The following is a 21,233-nucleotide window of genomic DNA, read 5'->3' as shown; positions in this document are numbered from 1 at the left end:
CCACCACGATGGCTGTACAGTTATTCTGATCATTGGATTCTGATGCTGTTCCAACTTTGTCAATGGGATCTGCATTATTTTTCTTTTTATTGCAAAATGAAAACAAAGCCATTTATTTTTTAATATAATATTGAAAGCTTACAGACAACAGCTGAATTAGACTTTAAAGTATTCATAATACTTAGGTGGTGTCATTATCATTTAATAATGAAGTTCACAGTTGCCTCATGTGCTCTTAGGCTTAATCCACCCTCCTAACCATTCAATGCCCATTTCAATGTTTTAACAAATAGGCTTCATCCTCTAATTCCTCAAAGATTGGCTAAATCATAAATATCCTGTAACTATTTTATTTCTAGGATTTTGCTAATTTAGTAATACAGAAAAATATAGTTATTAACATGAGAGAGGAACTTGCTTTTGAGTATATCCTTGAATCACGTGCCTTAACATGACTTTGTTATTATAAAGATGATTCAAAGAAATTCCCCGCTTAAACACTATAGTATCATATAAGTCTATCAAATTGACTTTTAATATTTCAAATCTGCAACAATAATATGACCCTTTACATCTTTGTTTGTAACTAATGAAAATGCCCTGAGTGTGGACTTGTGGCAGAGCTGTAATTTGAGGCTCAGTATTGATTTACAGAGGAACGGCTGTTCTATAAGTTATGTAAGTCTTGTTATGCAAGTTTGTGTGTTTTCAGGAGCTGAGGGTTTTGATGGTTGGAACCATATCCAAATACAAACACATAATTCCACATGAGGAAAAAAACTTTATTAATATTTTTTAATGTATATCAACAATACTTTATAGACAAAATATATACAACAAACCACCCTGTGTTACATCTTAAAATAAAATATCCAGTACCTCTTTCATCTTTACAAAACTATTATTTTTGTTTTGAACATTATACATTCACGCTCTTTGTCACAGACATTTGATTTAGTGTAAATACATTGAGACTTGTGTCTGCTTTAAACAAGCAAAAGGCAATAGACTAGAGATGTGTTAGCATGATGCAGATCCGCGGCTTTAGCACAATGCTACTAACGTGTTTTCCTTGGCATACAGCGAACAAACCTTGAACTCCCTCTCTCTCCCTAGTTACAACGCAAATACACTCAGTGGGTCACGTATCAAAAATAAAGATGTACAAGTTGAAATAAAAGTTTTAACAAAAAGTTATTATAATACTTTAGTTCAAAGGAACTCCCATCTAGTTGCACAAATAATAACGTGTCACAAACTAATTCTAATGTAAAAAAACATATGGTGTACATCGTTCAACAGACACAAACCACCGTGGCTGGTGGGTGGATATACCATCCCGCTGAGTACAATAAACCATTGTTTGACCTTATAGCCGCAAGGTAGTTTATGGATGAAATGCATGACAAAAATCTCTGGCTAGCGTTGTACCAGACATTACTTGGTAACATTCTAGTCCTTAAGAATGGTCCTGTTGTTGTCCCTGGGAGAGTTTATGCAAGAGAATAGCAATACAAGAACAGCTCAGCTCAGCTATCAACAGCAGGTAATAATCATGAACTCCTCGAAGCAGCATCTATCTTGGGGAGGGCTTCTTTTTGTTCGACATCTAACATTCTTTACAGACCCGTTATGTGCGCAAGCCCATATGATTTACGGTGGGTGGGCATTTTCACTGCATCACATTATGGGTTGGCTATTGACATTCATCACAAAGTGTAGAGAAACCAGGCTGAACAAAACAAAAACCGATTCTAATAATAAAAACTCTCCTGACTTCTTCACTTTTTTCAACTTTGAACTAGTCGTCATCACAGTGTTTCAGAGCTACACAACAGGTGATCTGTAAACAATAAGAATGAGGAGAGCGTTCACGATTCAACAACTGATTATTGTTACCCTTCAGTCTATCGCGAGCGCACCATGAACGAAGGGGACCACAAGAGGCCTGGACCCTCAAGAGAAAGAGAGGGAGAGAGGGAGAGATTTGATGGGGCAAACTGCGGTGGTAGACGGGTACCAGTGTCTTATTGTCCATATCTCTCGTTGATATTTTCCAGCGGGTCAAGTTCTCAACATTCGGTGGGCAGGATTTCAACCAAAATAATAATACAAATTATAACAAGATAAAAAAAAAAGCAAAACAGTTTTAGTCTTTGGTTTCCGTGCTTAAGTGGGGAATCTGTTTGAGGGCGTGCCGGAGAGCGGGGGACTCCATGTTGGGGGTCTGGTGCTGTTGTGCCGGGGAACCAGCCCTGGGGGACCTTACCAGAGAGGAGGAGGAGGAAGAGGGGGAGGAGGAGGAGGAGGTAGAGGGGGATGAGGAGAGTGCTTCTGGCTGCAAGCTGCCAGCGGAGCCCACCGTCATGCCCGGTGGGTACATGACGGGCATGCCCCCGGAGTACCAGCACTTCTCCAGCATGGGCAGGTAGGCGGCAGCGGCGGCCGCGGCGGACGGGATGAGGTAGAAGGGCATGCAGAAGGGAGGCTGGTTGGGGGCGAAGCTCATGTAGCCGGAGCCGGCCCCGAGCTGAGCGGAGAGGCTCTCGTCCTCGGAGGAGTCACACCTGGACCTTTTGGCTCCGGGCGCCTCGTCGTCCTGGCCGTCCTGGTGATGGTGGTGGTGGCGGTCCTCCTGTTTGATGGCGCTGCTGTCGGACGCGGCCGTCGGCTTGAGCGAGCCGCCGTCCTCGCCGCGGCACACGGTCCGCTGCAGCTTCTCGTGCTCGCCGCCGTAACCGCTGTCCGTGTCTGTGTCGCTCCCGCTCTGCTCGCTGTGCCCTCCGTGGGCGTTAGTCCTCTGGATGACGGGGACGCAGTTCATGGCGTGGCCCTCGGGAACACGCGCCGGGGGCTGGCGGCCGGTGCCTCTCTCCGGTGTCTCCGCAGCTTGGTGGCGGGCCGAGCCGGAGGAGGAAGAGGAGGAGGAGGAGGAGGAGTGGGCGGTTTGCCGTGGGCTCACGGGATGTTGCAGGACGTCGGACGCCACCTTGTGGATGTGGCTGATGAGGTGGGAGGAGCTCAGGTCTCGGCTGCTGTCCTGATTGGCCAGGTATTGCAGGACCTCCTTAGCGCAGAGGTGGAAGCCGGAGCGGAACATCTCCTCGCCGTTCTCTGCCGCATCGCCTCCCTGCTCGCCTGGAAGGAACGAAGGTGGTTAGATCACCACATTATATTCACCAGATTAGGCTACACCGCACCGGATCAACCTGTAGGTTTTGGTTTTTTGCTTGAACAAAAAATGTTTTGTGGTTAGATTGTTGTGTCATAAGGTGTTCAAAATGTCTTCGAGCACCTCTAAAAGTGTAATGTATTCGTCATTATTACCATGTATTTACATTATTTTGTAATGTTTGACTCAAAACACCCGTGTGTGTGTGTGCGTAATTGTATATATTTCCAAGTTTATGAGACTGTAAACATACCAATTTGCAGACCGTTCTGCAGGGCAATGATTTTCTGCTGCTGTTGCTCGAGCACAATGCTCAGGTCTTTCACGTGCTTCAGAGTCAGCTCCAGCACCACCGCTTTTTCCAAATGACCCAGCGTCTAAAACAGGAAGACCTACGATAAGCATGTTGATCTTTCTTATGCAACACGTTCAGCAGCTGAACAGAGGATAAGCCCTCCGCAACGGGGTTGGGAAGCCATGCCATGCTTTTCGCACATACACACACACGCGCGCGCGGGCGGGACAACATGCACATGTCTGTCAAACAATAAAGCATTATTTTTTTATCATTTAATACTAGTGTATTTCACATTTTATTTTGCATGGGGGTAATACGAATGAAATAAAAACGAATATAGTGAGCAGAACTGTAAAGCAACGAGCATTCATCCGATATGTACTGTCTCAGAATTGTCTGTTGTCGGTCACAGTTGAGAGATATAACGAAGATAAAAACTCACACTCACTGTAAGCTTTAGGTGTTCTGGCAACAAGTCCTTCAACTGTGCGATGCATTCGTTGATTCTGTCACGCCTTTTCTTCTCAATCAATCGGTGAGGCAACTTGTATGTTTCCTATGAGGTTGGAAATAAAGAAGAATGTATTAAGAATTCGTATGAATTAATCCATAAACAAAGGACGGTGTCACCGAGAGAAAGAAAGGAAACGTGAGATATTGTAGGCCTAAATAGTTAAACTTCTCTTTACCTTGCTGTTATCCCCACGCTTCAAACCTCTTCTGGGTTTGTACATGTACATGGGATACTCCATTCTATGGGGACAAAAAAATATTAATGGTTATCAATATGTGGTTTTTGTTGTGATATTAAATTCAGATCATGCACAAGTATTTTAAATGATCTCAAAACAAAGTTTCAAACATGCCAATGGAAAATAAACTGCAGAAACAGACAATAACAATTATTAAACAAAAATAAAATAAACACTTACCCTTGCATGTCTGCTATCTCTAGCGACGGGTGTTTTGGCAAACAAGGAGGCGGCTGCGCACTTGTAATCCTCTCCATATCTCTCCCAAAATGTTCCGGCAGAAATAATAAACAAAATATCCCTTAATGTTGATAATGCGCGTCTATCTATCTATGTCAGACGTCAAAATGCAAAAAATGTAGTCGGCTGTCAAGAAACCAAAAACTAAAATAATCCAGTTATTAATAAGAAGAATCTAGATTTGTTTTCAATGTACATTCCCGCTTCAGACCGCAGCACTTTGCAAGCACATGCGATGTTGTCACTCTGAGCTCCAGACACGGCAATAGTTTACAGCAGCTCCACGCCCCGACTAGATGTGTGAGAGAGTAGGGCGGTTTTGACTACGTGTTAAATAAACCCTGTGACTACAGGCACGTCTCTCTCTCTCCCTCTGTCGGATAATGACCCAGCTCGAGTCACATGAGGCTCACGTGTTGGACGGCGCTTTCAACCCTCGAGGAGCACGGCCCCTTTTTCTGCTGTGAGTAATAACAAGGAGGATCTGCACGAGCTTGGCCCTCCCCCCATTCTAGCGGGAGGTGTCTCGTGTACCACCACGCTCTCAGCTACGCAGTTAGAGCGGAACGTGCGCAGCCACTCTATTTACTAAAAAAAAAATTAGGGCAGAATGTTTCGCGTCGTCTTGAAACTGTCCTGCCCAATTCCTGTCAATTTGTTTTTATTAATGAAAAATAAAGATAGCTGGAACATTAACATCTAGGCTGTAGCATGTGAGTGGGAATAAGAATAGTCGCAGAATAACACTTTAGACTAAGCTATACCCAAATTGGCTTGAATAAATAATTACAACCATAACCAACATATATAGCCTAATTGCGCGCAAAGAGCTACTGACAAAGACTAAAATGTATCTTTTAATTTTCGAGGAACCCTTCAACATATACCATGTTCAATATTAAAGAGTTTGCAAATAAAAAGCTATAGCCCATATTGGCCATAAAATGACTTCAATGCGCATCGGCATAGTCACACGCTACGTTTGAACATATTCCGCTCACAGATAAGTTTTACGTATCTATCCATCACGTTCTTCAGGTCTTTATTTTTTTATTATTTGTTTTACATGTGCGCTGCTTGCTTGTCGAAGCGTGCCCTCTCATACTGTACTCGTCTGCTGCTACACGTGCACATGCGGCGAGAGGAGAATGTGAACGGCGGCGGCGGGCTGCTCGCGCTGAGCTGTCACGTTGAGCTCCTCATGGCCGCTCAAGTAACAAGGAGCAGAGCAGCTCTGCCGTTGACGTCATCCGCACGCACCGCATGGGATGGGAGCGACTGCTGTCTGGTAGGGTCACAGACACATCACCCCATGTCCCCGCTCGAGACGAGACGCCTATGAGGCGATAGCCTAATAAGAGTTTACAGGGGTCCCAAAGAAGACAGATTATTTCGAAGGAACCCCAGTTTCAGCGTAAACATATTGTCCTTCTTAAGGTGAAATGTGTGGCTTACAATAGTGCTGACGTGTTTTAGAGGACTCATAATATCAAAACACTAGAGGTTAAGCTGAATATAGTTGTCGTGCACATCAAAAAAAAAAAAAAATCAGGCCGTATAAGGACAGATGGAATTACTTTTAGGCTATATTTTAGGCTTCATATTTAGACAACTTTTTTTGTACCTCTTGTCTATTGCTTCTTTTTGCATAGGTTAACTCTTATTTAAAATGTAAACAATATCCCGAGCCTTTTAAAACTAGTCGTTGTAACTCACGTTTTAACCAAACATAGATAAGTTCATTATTTGTCGTGGTTGTTATTGTTTACCCAGTTTCACATTGCTTGCCGACAACAAGCGTGGGCCAACAGCATTTAGTAAGTAGGCTAAAGTAACGCGTCTGAAAGAAAACATGTGAAGTCATTACCACCCTTTCACTGTGAAACAGAAACTCTGATATCAAGTGGTTGTTATGCTTTTAAACACCGTCATTATCATTTGAGTTAACTCTTTAGATCCACTATGCATGCCAAACCCAAACTCAAGAAGCACAGGATAGTTGCATACAATTAAATAAATACTTCTACTTTAATGTACAAATTGACACTGCTTAGAATGGAAATATTGTGGCTTTTTTTGCATTTATTTCCATTTTTTATTCTCCTGGAAATGTACTACTTACAGTATACAAAAGCAATGGTTTAAGCAATGGTTGTATGTACACTTACAAAAATACTGCCCCACTCATAAAGCAATTCCGTAAATTAATAAATAAACTAATAAATAAACAAAAACATATTAAATACAGTTTTTGATAATTAAGACTTTGCATCTATGCAAGATAAACTACATTTCCACTGTTATGGGAAAAATAATAAAAAGGCACATACAAAAAATGTGAGACGCATTTTGGTCATATTCTAATGATTCATTATTAGCTGTAAACTCCTGAGCATAATGTATTAGCAGCACTGACACACATAAATATATAAGATCATCATAAAACAAGCTTTCAGATAAGACAGCATTGGACAAACAAAGGTATAGATATATATTAAAAAAAATATATATATATATATATATATATGTTTTTTTTTCATATATATATATATGACACAGTAAACTATCTTGAGTGCCTTTGAATTGTTTGCAATATACACAGCAAAGAAATTAAATAAATGTAATTGAAATAAAAATAATAAAAATTGGGCTGGCATATAATTATAATTTATATTATTATTATCACTTCTATATTAGGATTTAATTCAACATATCTCCTACCGAGGGCTATTTGAGACAAACATGACACGACAGAAGAGTGCAAGCTCTCAACCCTTACAAAACAATTCAAGACTCAAGTCCACATATATGAAGGTTGCATAAGATTGAGTATTGCACCAAAAGACAAAGAAGAAAAGTTAATAAATACTGCTTAAACCGTTAGAAAAAAAAGCTTGAAATGGGACTTTTCGTGTAACTTTCCAGTCCATTCGGCTTCTCCGTCGTTCAAGTTCATTCAGTAAAGGCCATGTATCGAACAAAAATCCCATTCGTCTCTACATAGAACAGCACTTGGCACCGCGGGCCCTCGTAGGGCCACATACATTAGGCTTACTGAGTCGTACCGGATGGAGTCACCACGAGCACGGGCTAGACATTATAAGACATGATACCGTAACTAACCTACTTGTGTTTCTCTAAAACGTTTCATACCATTATTAGCTGTAGCTATGCGGATCACACCGCACAGACACCCAGAGCAGAGGCTCGGCAGTCCATCGGCAGTCGCCCCCTCACTGGGTGGTCGTGTTGGGTCAAGTGGTCGCTACGCGGGCTGCTGGGGGTTGGCATTCATGTGCTGCGGATGGCCCAATAGGCCGATGCGCTGCTTTTGCTTCCGTTGCTCTGTCATCTGAAGAAGAGAGAGAAGAGAAAACCGAAAGGAGGACATTTTGTTGATCAGTTAGTACCTGTGAATATTCGCTGGAGCGAGGCCTCTGCTACTGGACTGTGGTCGGTGTGTGTGTGTTGGGTGATCCTTCTGTTTATGCGTTTCGTTTGTTCAATCCAAAAGGCAAATCTGAAGTGACTCTTGCCTGCAGATGTTTTTAGCACTGAAGTGTGTTTTACCAAGCGGATAAGATTCTTCAGAAATCTTTACCACAACACTCATCCAGAGAGTCCTGTGGCTCTGACGTAAGCCTGACTGTAAACAAAACTCACTCTATTTTCAAAGTTGTTAACCTTTAGTCAAGATATATACCCGACCACCAGATTTTTTTGAATAATGACTTTGTTTTAGTGCTTGAATTATATGATCCAACAATGGCACTTTGGCCCATTTGAATATGTCAAGTGAAGGTTAGGAGGGTTGTATGTGTGTTCAGAAAATGAGTCTCCGCACAGGATGCAACCTCCTCTGATAAACAAGGAGGCATCAGAAACTAACAGGCAGCCTTGGTGCATATGCTGTAAGGATAAACGTATCTGTAATGCCTATGGATATGTTTAGTTGAGTTGCTTTTATTTGAAAAACTTTTAACAATTAAAGAGGAACATTTCTCTACTGTACACACACACACACACACACACACACACACACACACACACACACACACACACACACACACACACACACACACACACACACACACACACACACACACACACACACAACCTTGGAGATTAATGCAATTTGGTGTTTGTCTTTCAGGCGTATCAATAAAAGTGCAGCGCTAATTTAAAAGGAGTGAGCTATATTTGGGTGGTTCCTCTCCACCGGTTTCCTCCCTGGTTGGTCCTGTCTGGGTAAATGTGTCTCAATGAGATTCGCTTCCTTACCCATACTTCTCACTTCAACAACAAATATCTCTTTATAGTTCTGCAAAAAAAAAAGAACTGAACTACACAAAAACTTTTATTTTTGGGCATTCTTTAAAGCATCCAATTAACCTTTTTACCTACAGTCAACCGTTATCTCTGTTACCGTTGTTGAGCAGATTAATTCCTGTATTTGATCAACCAACGTTATAGTGTAATATTGTTTAACTGACTTGATGCAAAGTCCTGAATCCAAACGGACATACAAGCGGCAGGTTCTTCAATCAAACCTATTGATGTATCAAAGAACAATTGCTTCACACTATTTGACACAAGTCAAATAGTTGAAATGTTAATCATTGTTGAAATGATTAACGTGTTGAGTGTGACTTGGAATAAACAACGTTAATTTATTAAAGAATTTAATCTATTTTACAAGCTATTACTCCAGTTCTTCTTTGTCTAAGCTGTGCACAACACCACCAAAAAAGCGAAAAAGTGGAAGGAGAAACTGAATTCTGAACCAAATAGTCTTGTTGTGACGGCTTGTAAAAAAGGGTTAATTCTCCTTGTTGAAATTGACCCATTTTGATATTACCACTGGACTGATTGACAAAAAGTGGTCTCACCGCTGTTATCCAAACAGGAAGAATCACACAGGAAGGCGCCAAAGCCAAAATCCTGAACCAGCCGTTCAATATGCTGCAGTTTAGGGATGGCTGTAGGAGCAGGTGGACAGAGCAAACTCACTGGTAGACAAGTGCCAGCAGACATCTTTTTGGGATATTTTATTTTTGTTAAACGTGTTATTATGTCTTCCATGATCTTGAACATGGTGGTCGATGCCATTTTGCCAAAATGCTCATGCTCAACGATGCATACTAGCAAACAATATAAGTATCACATACTGGTCTTTGTTGTAACCATGGGGATAAAGCCTTAAATTATTCCTTTTAGGGTGTTTGTATTTTCAGGTGGTTTGCCTCATCGGTCAGAAAGAACTGCCACCGTGATTATTAATTTGAAAGAAGAAAACTGTGTTTTCAGTTAATCAAAAGGCAGATGGGGCTTAGTAGTTATTTGTCCATTTATGAATTATGTATTGCAGGTGTAACTAGAAAATGCATTTCCTGCAGAAAATGTGATTCAGTTCGCGTCGGTCAGTTCGCCAAGAGGAGTCGTTCGCGAATGCTTGTTCGTTCGTTCAGTCGAGTTTCCAGTAGCGGTAAATCGAATCATGCACGGTTCTCTGAGTCAGTCAGACTCAGCTCCTCGTTCGTTCGTTCAGTCGAGTTTCCGGTAGCGGTGAATCGAATCGTGGAATGCACGGTTCTCAGACTCAGCACCTCCCTCGTTCTCATTCTCAAACGTCAACATTACAACTTTAACCAAACACAGCGGGATGGGGTTGTAGTTGATTATTGGATGTTTAACATATCAGCAAGATAATAGACTTGATTAAGCAATGATGGTGGGGGTCCCGGGTGTTTTAGGCTCTCATAAACAGAACCCTTTGCAGCCCAAGACTAAATCTAGCTGCCAAAATTAACACTGCCTTCAAAACTAGAGCTGGTTAATTGTGAAAAATGCATTAAACTGTAATCAGAAAGCGCGGTTATATATGGAGCCAGTTTCCTGCCATAATTCAAACCTGAATTTTTTTTTTCAAGGGCTTGTAAGTCTTGGTTTGAAAACTCAAACACCTTGTAAAAAAGGTTTTGCAACACTGAAAAAAGAGATTATAACCTGAAAAAAATTCAAACAAAAATTCAAACATCTGTTTCACCAACACATTTTCAAAGTTCAAACAATTTCACCAGCACATTTGCAGAGTTTCAAATCTGGCACTGTTCTAACAGTGTATTTCATTGTTTCCCGGTTTTGAAACCTTGTAAATGGGATTCTGCAAACAGGTGTTCATACATTGAGAAATAAGTTTTTAAAGGTTGTATATTTAGTTTTAAAAACTTGTAAAGGTGTACGTTTACGCCATTGCAACGTATTTTTTCAGAACTGACTTTTCAGCATTGACTTTTCAGAGATTTGACCACACAGGCGCAAGCTTTGCGTGAATATTGGCAGTGTTCTGTCGCGCATATGTTTTGACAGTCAAGTCTGAAGAAAAAAAAAACGTTCCTGGGGGCGGGACCATTTAGCTTTAAACCTATTGGTTGCTCTCGGCTGACGAATGGCGCGGTGACTAGTTTTCACAACGAGAGCTGGTAGCTTGTGAAAAATGAATTAAACTGTAAAACGCGGTTATATGCTATAGACCCTATTGTATCTGTGGTATAAAAGCTGGGACGAATTTATAAATGTATAAATATGTACAATCAATGTATCCTTTATATACGTCCATGCAGCAGATGGCCAATGTGAACAATAGATAGCTCGCTCACTAAGCCCATTCGTTTTTTCCCCCCAAAGAAACCGGTTGATTTCTGTCTCTCAGTGGCTAAAATTCAACGTGAGCGTCCTAGACTCAGTCCTAGAACAGCATACGATTGGCTGGCTCTCATGAGTCGTGACGTCTCTCAGTCGGTCCCTCTTCACCACTCACACAGTGAGTGAACGAACTGTCAGCAAGTCAGCGACTAGTGGGTCTGGGAGGAGTCGAGTCTGAGAATGAACGAGACGAACAAGATGAAGAGAAAGGAACCAATTCGGTTTGTTTGTCATAAAGATTCGTTCATTCAAACTAATTCGTTCGCGACCGAGCCACCTCTAGTCCTCACGCTCCAGCGTCAACGTAAATCAATGAGACCAAGTGAAAACGAAGCCGGTATGAAACTTAAACTGTGAATAAAGTATAAATGATATCAAAATCTGTTTGGATATTATTGAAGATACAAGTGTGTAGATTTGTTAAATGGTTTGAACGAACGTAAACGGTTGAAATTTGACCGAGTTACGACGTCTTACGTCATTTGAATATCAGAATGGGCAGATGGCTTCAATGGGACCAACTGTAGAATATGACGGTTTGAAACTAAAACTGTGATTCTGAAGAAAGTTTCAATGATAGCCAAATTCCGTTTGGATATTATTGAAGATACAAATGTGTAGATTTGTTAAATGGTTTGAACAAAGATAAACGGTTGAAAATTGATTTAGTTACGTCTTAAAAAGTTTAAAGTACCAGAGGGCGGCTCTGCCGTCCTCCCATTGACTCCCATGTTAAAAAAAATATATGATTTTAAAAGTACAAAATATTAAAAAAAATCTGAAAAGAAGCGGGCGATTCCAAGCTATTCTGAAATTTTTAAAATTCTCTTTAAGAGTCTCTAGGGGAAAAACTGAGGAAGGAGATAGGTCCCAACACAAATTTTGTAGAGAATAATAAAGAAAGAATGAATACAACTTATGAAGAACAATGGTTGAGCGCTGCATGCAGTACTCACCTAATTATAATATTCCGATGAAAATATCTGTCATCTGATTGTAATTTTGGATTGTAAATTATATTCCGGCATTATAACGGAAGAACAACATAACGAACCAATTTCCTGTCTTATCAACAGGGCCACAACGTGTATCCAAACTTAAAATAGTTTCTGCTCTAATGACGCAGACACCATCAGGTTGAAAGGCCAATGAGCAGTGTTGTGAACCATGACTCATTGTCTTCTGTTTTTAGTAAGCTCTGCATCTAAAGGGCAAGAGACTTACACAGAGAAAGGTTGGCTGTTTATATTGATGGCTCAATGAAGCTTTGGCAAAACTTTTATGAAAATACATGTGTGAGCAAGGTATATTTTGCTATCTGAAAAATTCTCCTCAATGAACAGAGAACTGCCTTTTATTCATCCATCCATCTGCCCATTCTCTCCAACCATCAATCAAATGTCCACAATCCATCACTGAACCATTATCAATCCAGCCATCCATTATCCATCTCTCTTTCATCCATCCATTATCCATCCACCCATCGTCTATCATTCATCCATTATGCATCCAAACATCCACAATCCATCCATACACCCATTTCTCCATTATCCATTCATACATTATTCAAGTCAGTCCATCAATCATCCATCCATCTTTACCCACTAAGGCCCTCTTTAAATGAGAGAAATATCAAGATTCTACAAATGTTTTTGAATTTCCAAAAAAAAACACTGACAGGAAAAGGGAACACACTCATAACCGTCTTGCGGCAATGTTTCAGATAAATCTGCATAAAACGCCCCCTTGTTTTATATTGGTTGACGAACTAGGTTGTCTGAACTAATGTAGTGTTCCCCCCTATTGGGGTAATCTGGGAAATGGGAATGAATGCGTTGTTCCGACTTCTTGGCCGTAGCTGGAACCTATCCCTGCTTCCATCGGCTCGAGGTAGGGAAGGATGGCACGCCAGTCTATCACCAGTGTCACACACATCATGACTTAACGATGCCTGATCTCAGGTCTATCATTAGCCTGCGTGTTATGTGTAGCAACTGCAGTAGCTGCTATCATTGCTGTAACACGGGGAATTGGTTAGCCTAGCGATTGTTGTCCTTGCACTTGGTTCTATGAACATCCTTACTGTACCGACAGCGATATATTGTTGCACTTCTTATGACAAATGTACTTATTGTAAGTCGCTTTGGATAAAAGCGTCTGCTAAATGCCCTAATTGTTAATGTAAATGTAAATGTGTTATAGCAGGTAGCAGGAAACCAGCACACCGAGAGGAAACGCAAGCAAAGTCGACAGCAGGAAGGGACCATGCCAGCTCTCTGAAGCTGCAGGGTGGCGCTGCTCCCTACTGTGTTGGTGTACACTGGGTCTAATTTAATAAAAGGTCCATTCAAAGGATTTGAACCTTAATTGAATAGTCAAATAATAGATATTTGTGTAGCGTTTTATATGGCACTTACTGACTTAATAATCGTTTATTCTGTCCAAGTCCCGCTGGCTCTTAATTGGCTGCTAGAAATCGGAAGCTTGATACTGGCTTACTGCTTTATCCGGTCAGTATTTGAGTTGATTTGACTTGTGTCAAATAGTGTGAAGCAATTGTTCTTTGATACATCAATAGGTTTGATTGAAGAACCTGCCGCTCGTATGTCCGTTTGGATTCAGGACTTTGCATCAAGTCAGTTAAACAATATTACACTATAACATTGTTGGTTGATCAAATACAGGAAGATCTTGGTTCCCGTCTACTTCTAGAAATCAGCATAATTTGTGTTGTGCTTCTTTGAGTTTTATCTTTTAGTATCCTACATCATGAGCCACTGTACCTGAAAAGGCCTTTCCTTCATTGTTATTATTCCATTAAGGAACCAGCACTCAGTCTTGAAGTTCTTGTCACAAGTGGAGCGTGTCGCGTTTTATTATGTAGTATATGTTTTAATTTTGAAGGTATTATTAGGTATCATGGCGGTATTCTCGGTTGCGGTGTTTGAACGGACCTGTTCTTTGAGCTCTGTCAATTGGCCCGAGAGGTTGGTCACCAGCTTCATAGTGGACTCCAGCTTCTCCTGCAGATTTCGGATTTCATTCTGCTCACCATCCGCATCGCTGCTCACCAGAGACATGGCTCTCATTCTGGGAAACCAGTCAAGGTTGTGGTCCTGGGTCAACGGAGAAGGGAAACAAACAACGAAGCAGAGTTAAGATCATCGAAAGCTTGAAGCACGTTCTGAACATTTGGAGAACAATGTCTGAGTTACATCTTTCTTCTGGTGCTGCCATGGTTATGTAAGCACGAGAGGGAGTTTTTTAGAGTAATTCTTGCCTTGACAAATTCAATATTTGAAACGGACAGCACCTTTTTTTGTTTAGCATAAAATGGGATCAAGCTCATCTCTGGGTCCTTCCATTCCATTTCCATCTAAATGGGAATAATGTGTTTCATGAATGTTAGAGACAGACAAAGACAGACAGACAGGCATGCAGACAAATAGACGGGTGGGTGGACAGACAGAAAGACATATGTAGCTATACAGACAGTCAGACATAAAGACCGATGGATAGATACAGATGGATAGACATAGACAGACAAACAAGACACACATACAGAAAGACAGACAGATGGATAGATACAGATTGACAGATGGATAGACATAGACAGACAGAAATACAGTCTGAAAAGAGTTTAACTTCTTAAACAGAGACAGCCCCTGAATTAACCGCATGAGCACATTGTTCGCAACAAGATTAAAGAGAAAAACACCGCTCTGCAGGTGAGTGCATCCTGCACCACGCATGCTGGGTACCACGGAACTGGGCTGGGAAAAGTCCCTGATTTCAGTGGTTTAATGTGAGGCGGGGAGGTGAGTGCCTGCGGTGGTCACAGGTTTGCCACAAAGCCTCTTCTGGGTCTCACATACACACACACACGCACACGCACACGCACACGGTCGAAGGGGAAGCACACAAAAGTAATAAAGTGAGAGGCCACACTCATTCTGAAAACAAGTTCCATTTCCTGAATGCAAAGAAAAACAACAGTAGTGTGACGTCGATGTTGAGCTGGGCCTACACTCTCTTCCACCCACAGAATGGACAAACTAAGGTCATTGCTCAAATCAACTATATAATTTTAACATTCTTTTTTATATTGGTTGGTAATTCAAAAGTTTCAAAGACTACCAGGTACATGTATGTGCATTTGAATGCTGATAGCATGCAGGCGAGACTTAACCAACAACAGGCAAACTTGAGTATTAAAAGCGAAAGAGTATAAAACATAGGAAGGCGATATTTGATTTATTTGAATGCCATTCAAGTGAATTGCATCATCCAACAATGACCTCATGTCGGCCACGTTCAGTTCTGGTAACACTCTTTCTCAGAGATGAGATGGTCAAGAAAAAAAAAAAAGGGATGGTTCCGCATTTTTACTTCAATCATGTATTCTAACCATGGTATTCATACTGTGTGCGTGTGCATGTGCGTGTGTGTGTGTGTGTGTGTGTGTCTGTGTGTCCAGTCCCTCAGTGTTTACAATGCTTCCAGTAAGTGGAAGGAATCGTTGGCACTTGAGACACGCCAGTTCAATGGAAATGACCGAAGTAACATTTCTCAATATTAGGAACCGCAGGGAGGGCCCAAGCCAGGGAAACAGGATATGGTGTTGGGTCTCAGGCTGCAACAGAAATATATCTCTCCCGGCATCACACCACAAGGCACCTGGCAGGACAGCCACCCAGTTAACCCTGTGGATAGCAAAACATCTACAAGCCTGTAAACACAGAGAAAGCAAAACTACAACGCTCACATCTAGTTAGGAACTAACACCATATAATAATGTTTGTCCTCTCTTTCAAAGGTGTTTTATTCGCATATGTAACCAGACAGCGGTGTCTCTTTGGTGTCAGACACACAGTGGTCGCAGAAGATCAACCGGTGGTGTACGCAACACCTTCACCGTTTACCATTGCATTTGCCATTTCCACCTGACGCATAGGGCAGCGATCTCTGCCTCTGACGTCAGGCCCAGTCATTATCAGAGTAGTTGTGAGGGCCTGTACTCCCCCAGCTGCGCGCCTGTCGCTGTTCCCACATTAAAGCACACTCGACGGATATGGTGAGACAAACAGCTGAGTGGGCACAGATGCTGTTCAGATTACGCAAATGGTTGTCAAGTCTGTACATTAGAGCAATAATGGCATTCCAAAAGAAGTGCCTCGCGTTAAAGTCGTCTGAAATGCATGAATCAACCATTTTTGGCACAATTTTATGAATTAACAAGAATGTACATATAATATCCATTTAAATACATGGATATTGTGTTTGTGGACAATGTTAATGAGTAACTCAATTCTGTTATGCATGGATCCGGATGGTTTGGGCCCAGGACATCCATGGACTGTTAACCCCACCAGCCTAAGATTTGTACCCGTAGCACTTAAATTCATGTACTGATGTGATGTACTGTATGACTGCAAATGATAAGAGGAAATAAAAAGAAGTTCAAAAAAATAAATAAATACATGGATATTGATACATTAAATATATGAGTATGTGAATATAAATATATGCCATTTATTTAGACTGTTCTAATCAAAATCATATTTATTATTTACCTACAATACATTCATGTGTGCATCTGTGGGTGTATGCGTGTGTGTGTATGTGTGTGTATGCGTGCGTGTGTGTGCATTTGTTTGTGTGTTGCAGGTGAGGTTCAAGTGTGTTTCTTCCAAGTTTCACAGGAGCTAACCCCGACCCCCAGATTGAAGGGGACAGCGATGGCGAACTGTCTGGAGAAAGTACGTCACTCACAGGCAGCACAGATGCGCCATCAGCCACTGCAACAAATACAAGGGGCTTTCCTTGGGCTAGAAACAACGTTTGTGCAATGTCTTCAAGTTGATTAAAATCCAAAATCCTATCTCAACTATACAATATTTTTTTTCTACGAAAAGCAACATTTAGTAAGCAATGATCATCATGATCATAATAAAATATAAATAAATCTACGTCAATTGTTAATGAAATGCTTAATTTAATTTGGGCTAATGCACCACTCTCTGTTTGTTAGCTTAACAATGTTTCATACAATTCTTTTATATCTTTATATTTCCGGTTATTTTGTTTTTTTGAGTTGCAATTTGTATCAAGAAATACATATTTTAAAATATCTAACGTAGAATTTACAGGTATTATTTTATTAATCAAGAGTTTGGTAAGTATGACACATTATATTAGAAAATATTTCATAACCTTTGTATACTGTGCAATACAAAAATGTATATAAAGTATATATATAGAGAATAGATTAAACATTATTTCTTTATTTTGTTCTTCAAATAGCCATTACTACTTCCCAATAAACCATTTTAAGCGTAATTGTATTACCTTAATTATATTAAACTAAATCAACTAGAGTACACCATACAAATGTAGATCATGTATGGAAATTACACATTCATTATTTATAAATATTTCTTTAAATAGCCATTACTACTTTCAAATGAAACATTAAATTAATAAAACTCTTATGAAATAACTAATGCAAATAAGATACACTATTCAAATCTATATAATGTATGTATATATGGAAATTACACATTCATTCTTTATTAATACTTCTTTAAATAGCTAATACTTTTTGGCAATTAAAACCGTAACATATTTTTTATACATATGTAAATGTATGGTTAAATCAATAAACAAATATAAAGCTGATGAATATTAAGTGAGCTGCGATATTAGTGGCTCAACTTGCAGGCATGTGAGTGTGTGTGTTTGTGGGAGACAGAGAATCGTTATGGATGTGTGTGCATGTATATGTGTATGTGTCCGTGGATGTGTGAATGTGTTGGTATTAAACGATTAAGCAGGCGGTTAAAGCATTAACAAATAGCGCGACAGCATAGGCTTGCCGTGTCTGAAGTTGACTCTCCGTTCACAAAGCTCACGTCTGCGGTCATGTGTTGAAAGCAGCTGGGGTCAAGGAGTCGGGGGATTACCTATTAGACCCTGGAGGTCAGACTGACTGGTACTTAGTATCAACGTTTTATCTGGAGGTTAAAGTTCAGAGGTTATGGATTTATTCAGACAAAATACAAAAATACCTTCAAAAATACCATTATACCCAGAGAAATTGATTGAAGGTGACCGTTTAGGAAAGCAATTTACTGTCAAGGAGGAGGAAAGGTGAACATTCTTGAAAGGGTATTTGGAGGCAAAGATCTTCCACAAATCCCAGAGAACACCCGCTATCAAATCAGGCAAAAAATCTAATATTGGTGGTAATATTGCGTTGCAGTGCCCTAAGCAGAACTCATGAGATGCATGAGGTGCGCTGGTCGTAAACAGCCTGATAAAGGCCCGGGCTGGGGGGAGCATCTCACCCTGATCATCTCCGCCACGTAGCTCTCGGGGCCGGTGTACTCGGTGGAGTCCTTGACCTTCACCAGCACGATGAAGAACAGGTAGTGCCACATGTTGTGCTCCACCTTGATGTGCTCCTCAAACGTCACTGTCTTGTTGTCAAACTTGTCGCGCTCCAGACCTGTGAAAAAACAAAGCAGCTTACGTTCATATGGTCCATAGAGACGGATAGAAACACAGATACACTAACACACTTCCATATTGTTAGATAGAAACAAAGATACACTAACCAACTTACATAGAGACAGATAGAAACATAGATACACTAACCAACTACCATATAGTCCATAGAAACAGATAGAAACACATATACACCATGGACTATACAGAGGTAGGTTAGAGACTAAGAAACACAGATACATGCTCATATCTTATTGGAGAGTTACACACAGAGGTCAAATCTGCCTCTCTACTTATCAATGATTATTACCTGGTTAGGGCGTGAATACATGTACATCTGTGTGATCATGTGGAGTTGTAAATACCCCAGAAACAGCATAATGCTTAGAAAAAGACAACCCTACTGTAAAGAGGCACGTACTCCGTTCACCCACAAAACAACCAACCGAAAAAGACAACAACAACAACAACAACAACAACAACCACCAGGCACTTTGTGACATATGATGCTCAGGAGTTCAGAACATTATCACAACAGTGTCTAACATGGTCAAGCGACTCATACGGCAACAGGAAGACACACTTTCCCTCCTCTGCAGTAGCACTCATGACTAACCAAGCTGTTCTGGGAAGAGGAGGTGTGCGGCTGTTTACACTACCAAGAAAAGCCAGCCCCCATCCTTCTAGAGAACTATTCTGCCTCTCGACGTCAAATTGCAGAACCTCACTTGCACACCACAACAGCTGTTGTGTGTCACACTGCTGCTTTGCTATATATATTCTTTTGTAGCTGCAAGTGCATCGCAAATGGCGTCCGTTCGCTATAAAGTGGGCCCGATCTCCGCTCGTCTCACGACAAAGCTATTCTACCCAGTCACAGTCTTATGGAACTTTTCGCTGTTAATACAAGCAAATGTATAATAATCATAATATCCTAATGAATTGTTGTTTTAACATATCTGCATATCAAATATTATCTAATGAACTATTAACTTGTTCATATATGATAGCTTTTTGATGGAAGAAGGCGAGATACATGGAAACAAAATGGTCCTTAGTCATATTGTGTGTGGCTGCGGCTTACCGTCATTGTGATTTATTTAATGTTAATAAAATAGATAATCAATTGGTTCAGTTGATTCTCGAAGCTATTGTAAAATACTAAGCACACTATGTTACCGCATTCCAATTTGTTTTTGGTATTAATGAGCTGCTAATCTCAAAGTTTGCTAGGCTGTGTTGCTTGGCAGCCATAACTGCTGTCCTGAGTAACAATGGCAAAAGAACGGTGATTTGTTGTCAGTAAATGATTAATGATTAATCTGCAGTAACTGTTTTAGAAAACATCTTTAATCAAACCTTGTCTCTTGTTTACCTACCACAAATAAAACAAGTGGTCTTCAGCACCTCCTCCTTCTTCTGCTTCTCGCTCCTCAGGTCAGCGAAGGTGTCGATGATGACACCGAAGATGAGGTTGAGGACGATGATGATGACCATGAAGAAGAACAGCAGGTCGTAGATGACCCGGGCCGCGAACAGAGGCTCCTGGAGGAGAACGAGGAGGAAGGAGAACATGAGGGGATTCTTTGAAAAATATTGAAATAACTTATTAACCCCTCAATCACTCAATGATTCACTACCCCCCCCCCCCCCCTCCCTCCCCGAGCACCACACAATCTGACACAGAAACACTAACTCTACTCCTCTAACCCCCCCCACTTCCCCACACACACACACACACACACACACACACACACACACACACACACACACACACACACACACACACACACACACACACACACACACACACACACACACACACACACACACACACACACACACACACACACACGCGCACCTCCTTGGACGGCTTCCTCAGGACGTCCCCCACGCCGCCGCCGCTCCTCAGGCCGTGACTCAGGACGGTCACGATGCACATGATGAGCGAGTCGCACACCCGCTCCTTATCCTCGATCACCAGCGGCGAGGGCTGCGGCACCACAACAGCTGCTGGGGAGACGGCCATGATGGTTGAAGCATCACAAGGAAGTAGTAGAAGTCTATGTTTATTTATGTGGCACTGGCTGCTCAGTGGTGCCTCGAAATAAGTTTCAAAGTCCCTGCCAACACAATCCATATAAAGTCGTGTTTTCTACCTCATTGGCACATTCTGAGGTGAAGTGCCCACAGAATACATAACATTATTACCCTCAAAAGCAAGGTTTGGTTTCTGGTCTTTCATGGAGATGCCTTGAAGGGTATTTTTGTAAATAAAGCATGAAAGACTACCGGCAAGGACCTTTAGAAGACAATCAATACTTTAATTTGAAAGAGAAATAGTAAAAAGAAGAATGAAGAAGGTTAACCAATACAATCTCCATATTCATAAAGAGTGGTGGCAGACTAAATAATGTTGAGCCATGTGGGGCCGAACCATTGAGCTCTGAACGTGTTCAGCCCTGAAGAATCCACCTCATTCAAAGCTTCTCATCACGGTCCAACACCCGTTCCAGACTACAATCAAGTCATTGATGGTCACGGTCACATTCTCCTAACA

At 41.1% G+C, this 21,233-nt stretch overlaps 2 protein-coding genes across 7 annotated transcripts in view; both read right to left on the bottom strand.

Moving 5' to 3' along the window:
* Nucleotides 1–479: 479 nt before the first annotated feature.
* bhlhe40 (basic helix-loop-helix family, member e40) lies at nt 480–4,880 on the bottom strand. 2 transcript variants are annotated; one of them, XM_056605403.1, is made up of 5 exons: nt 4,403–4,880; nt 4,160–4,223; nt 3,913–4,026; nt 3,426–3,549; nt 480–3,138 (listed from the first exon to the last, which is right to left on the bottom strand). In XM_056605403.1, the coding sequence occupies exons 1-5, from the start codon at nt 4,477–4,479 to the stop codon at nt 2,150–2,152; spliced, it is 1,368 nt and encodes a 455-aa protein (XP_056461378.1). In that variant the 5' UTR covers nt 4,480–4,880; the 3' UTR covers nt 480–2,149. The 2 variants fall into 2 exon arrangements, with proteins under 2 accessions (XP_056461378.1, XP_056461379.1); XM_056605404.1 differs by having other exon boundaries at nt 533–3,138; nt 3,919–4,026; nt 4,403–4,874.
* A 1,097-nt stretch (nt 4,881–5,977) lies between these two features.
* itpr1b (inositol 1,4,5-trisphosphate receptor, type 1b) overlaps nt 5,978–21,233 on the bottom strand; it is a 95,157-nt gene continuing 79,901 nt past the window's right edge. For 3 of the 5 annotated variants that reach the window (XM_056605398.1, XM_056605401.1, XM_056605402.1), the window contains 5 exons: nt 20,535–20,683; nt 20,053–20,218; nt 18,514–18,674; nt 14,122–14,283; nt 5,978–7,814 (listed from right to left, as the gene is read on the bottom strand). In XM_056605398.1, the coding sequence (XP_056461373.1) occupies nt 7,728–7,814; nt 14,122–14,283; nt 18,514–18,674; nt 20,053–20,218; nt 20,535–20,683 (725 nt within the window). In that variant the 3' untranslated portion in view covers nt 5,978–7,727. Of the gene's footprint in view, nt 7,815–14,121; nt 14,284–18,513; nt 18,675–20,052; nt 20,219–20,534; nt 20,687–21,233 lie in introns of all 5 variants that reach the window. The other 2 variants (XM_056605399.1, XM_056605400.1) reach the window with 1 other exon arrangement.

Source organism: Gadus chalcogrammus, chromosome 13, assembly GCF_026213295.1.
Source record: "Gadus chalcogrammus isolate NIFS_2021 chromosome 13, NIFS_Gcha_1.0, whole genome shotgun sequence".
Taxonomy (NCBI): domain Eukaryota; kingdom Metazoa; phylum Chordata; class Actinopteri; order Gadiformes; family Gadidae; genus Gadus; species Gadus chalcogrammus.
Note: the sequence above shows the minus strand (reverse complement) of the source record. Positions and strands in the feature narration are given on the sequence as shown.